Source organism: Canis lupus, chromosome 27, assembly GCF_003254725.2.
Source record: "Canis lupus dingo isolate Sandy chromosome 27, ASM325472v2, whole genome shotgun sequence".
Classification (NCBI taxonomy): Eukaryota; Metazoa; Chordata; class Mammalia; order Carnivora; family Canidae; genus Canis; species Canis lupus.
This window is the reverse complement of record NC_064269.1, coordinates 26,109,513-26,112,234: the sequence shown is the minus strand read 5'-3', so window position 1 is coordinate 26,112,234 and position 2,722 is coordinate 26,109,513. Positions and strand designations below refer to the sequence as shown.

Below are 2,722 nucleotides of genomic sequence, written 5' to 3'. Positions count from 1 at the left end.
ATTCTATATGTTGGCAAATTGAACACCAATAAAAAATATATTTATAAAAAAAATTAACAATAGAACTACTTACCATATGATCCAGTATTTCCACTACTAGATATTAACCCAAAGAAAACAGAAACATTTTTTCTAGCTCTTTTATTAACAATTTTTCTAAAGCCAGTAAGCAGGTAAGACACAATTGTAAAGTAGACAGTTTGAAAAACAAGAAAAAGACCTAAGACACATCCGTCACTCTACAATAAATACACAGCTCTGTTAGTGTACCGTGGCCAACATCTCATGGAAGGCCTTGCTTTGCATGTGCTAGGAGTATTCCCCATTATCATTCAGGGGGCCACAGTGCATTCAGGTGTGATGATACCAACCAAATATGTACTAGTTGAGTTCAAGATCTACAGTTTTGGCCCCAACTTAAGTGAGATTAGCGACCAAGCTGCTCTGGATCCCATAGCCAAAGTAGAAGTAGATAGCACACCCAATCAGCAACCAGACACCAAATAGGGCCCAGGTGCCAGCTGTCATCTGCACCATAAGATAAACATTGAGAAAGATGCTCAGGAGTGGGAGGAGAGGCAGACCAGGTACCTTGAAGTGAAGGGGAGTGGAGTTCTGTGGCTGTCTCCAGATGACCCCGGTGATCCCAGTGATGAGCAGCAGGAGCAGCACAACCACTGTGATCCACACTGGGTCTCCAGAACGCAGATATGGCCACTGGGCCAGCACCAAGCAGAGAACAGTCAGCAGCAGAGCAAACAGTGAGGAGCAAACAGAGACAATCCGGCCAGAGAGTGCGGTGGGGGTGGGGCTGCCTGGAAAGAGTAGTCCCTGTAAAGTCAGCTTCTCTGCTATGGGTCCATTCTCTTCCTGCACCTCTGCTTCATTTCTCTCACTCTCCTCCTGCACCTCTGCTTCACTTCCCTCACTCTTCTTTTTGGGCAGATACCTGATGATGAGAACCCCAAAGGATATCAGAGAGAAAATTACCAGAGACACCAGTGACCTGAGACGCATAAGGTCAATGATTCCGAAAAAGAAAGCCATGATTGCTGCAATAATAACAAAGACTACAATGGCTGTGATGTGAAAGCGTATGTCAGTTTGGATCCTGGCAAGGACAGGGAACAGGAGGCCATCCTCTGCCATCTTGGATATCACCCGAAGGAAGAAGAATGTAAAGCCAACGATGTTTAAAAAAATATTAGATAAAATTACAAAAGCTACAACATAGTAGGCAGGGACCCAGCCAATATGAAGAAATGTCTCTAGCAAGGTGCTCCCAGGAGTGGAGCTGGTAGTAAGGCACCATAAGTGTAAATGCTGCAGAGACACTAGAATACATCAAAGTGGAGATGAACAGTGAAATCACAATGCTCATTGGGATGGAACGCTCAGGATTGTGGGCTTCTGCAACTCTGTTCATAATAATGGTGAAACTACTAAAAGCATAGAAGCAGATAGCTGTTCCATGGAGAATACCCTGGAAGCCAAAAGGCATGAATCCTCCAGAGCCCAGAGGACCCAAGCTAGAGGTGTCATTGAGTCCAGCCTTTATGTAGTCCTCTTCTGTGAGCTTCCAGTTGTGCAGGTCCCCCTTTATGAAGCCAGAGATGATGATAAAACTGAGAACCAAAATGTTCACTGATGCGAGAACTTTGGTAACAACCAGGAAAAGCCGTCTAATGTTTGAAGTCAGCACTTCCATGAACACCATCACAAGGCCCACAACAAAATAGCCTAGAATTTCTATAAAGTTCTGGGAAACATGCAATGAAATGCTCCTGTGCAAGATCTGAGAGAGCTGGTTCCCAAAAAGGCTGCCAAAAGCTAAGGTCCAGGCTCGGAAAACTAATGCTATATGAGCAACATTGGTAAGGATGAGATTCCAGCCGGTGATGAAAGCCCCAAGTTCACCTACAGTGACATAAGTGTAGAGATATGAAGAGCCAGAGTGGGGAAGCCAGGCACTAATCTCTGCATAGCACAACCCAGCCAACAATGAAGTTAGGCCAGCCACCAAAAAGCAGATCACAATGGCTGGTCCTGCTATAAATCCAAACACCGCCCCAGCCAGAATACAAACATTTATACCCATTGTGTAGCCCACACCCAGGGCCACTAAATCCAGAGTGTTCTGAGTTCTGGCAGGGGCAGTCTCAGGCACAGATTGCTCCAGCGGATGTTTGTGCACCAGCTTTTTACCAAATCTTCGAAGTACCTGACGCAGCATTCTAGCTGGAATTGAAGAGGATTCTAGAATCAGAGAGCTGTAGCAAATCCAAGGGTCAGAGAGTCGCAGATCAAGTTCAGTGAGGCTAAGTTAAGCAGAGTTGGGTTGGGACTGCCTCGATTGGTTGCTCAGGCTTCAAAGGTGCTGTCTCATATTTCTTCTGGTATGTGTTATCCCTTCACGATGCCTAAAACATAGTAAACAATAAATTTTTACTGAACTCATTATTCAACCCACCAACCAAAGCTCAGAAGTCCCATGTCACCTGTTGCAGCCCAAATACAACAGAAACTGACACCAAAGGACATCATAGCAAAATAAACCCTGCTTTCCACCCAGAAAAAGTGCCAAATACCTCCCAACATTCTCCTTTTTTTGCATACCACATGACATAAACCCATCTCAGTTCATTTAACTCGTGCAGTTTCATGTAGTAATTAAGCTGCAAGACCCAACAGAGTATAAATGTACAATAATTCACATATGGGA

The 2,722-nt window shown here is 44.6% G+C and overlaps 1 protein-coding gene across 1 annotated transcript; it reads right to left on the bottom strand.

Moving 5' to 3' along the window:
* Nucleotides 1-225: 225 nt before the first annotated feature.
* LOC112656429 (cationic amino acid transporter 3-like) lies at nucleotides 226-2,414 on the bottom strand. Its single transcript, XM_035707088.2, is given in 2 exon segments — nucleotides 226-1,287; nucleotides 1,289-2,414. Coding segments are annotated over 2 exon segments (1,815 nt in total). The 5' UTR covers nucleotides 2,234-2,414; the 3' UTR covers nucleotides 226-417.
* Nucleotides 2,415-2,722: the final 308 nt, after the last annotated feature.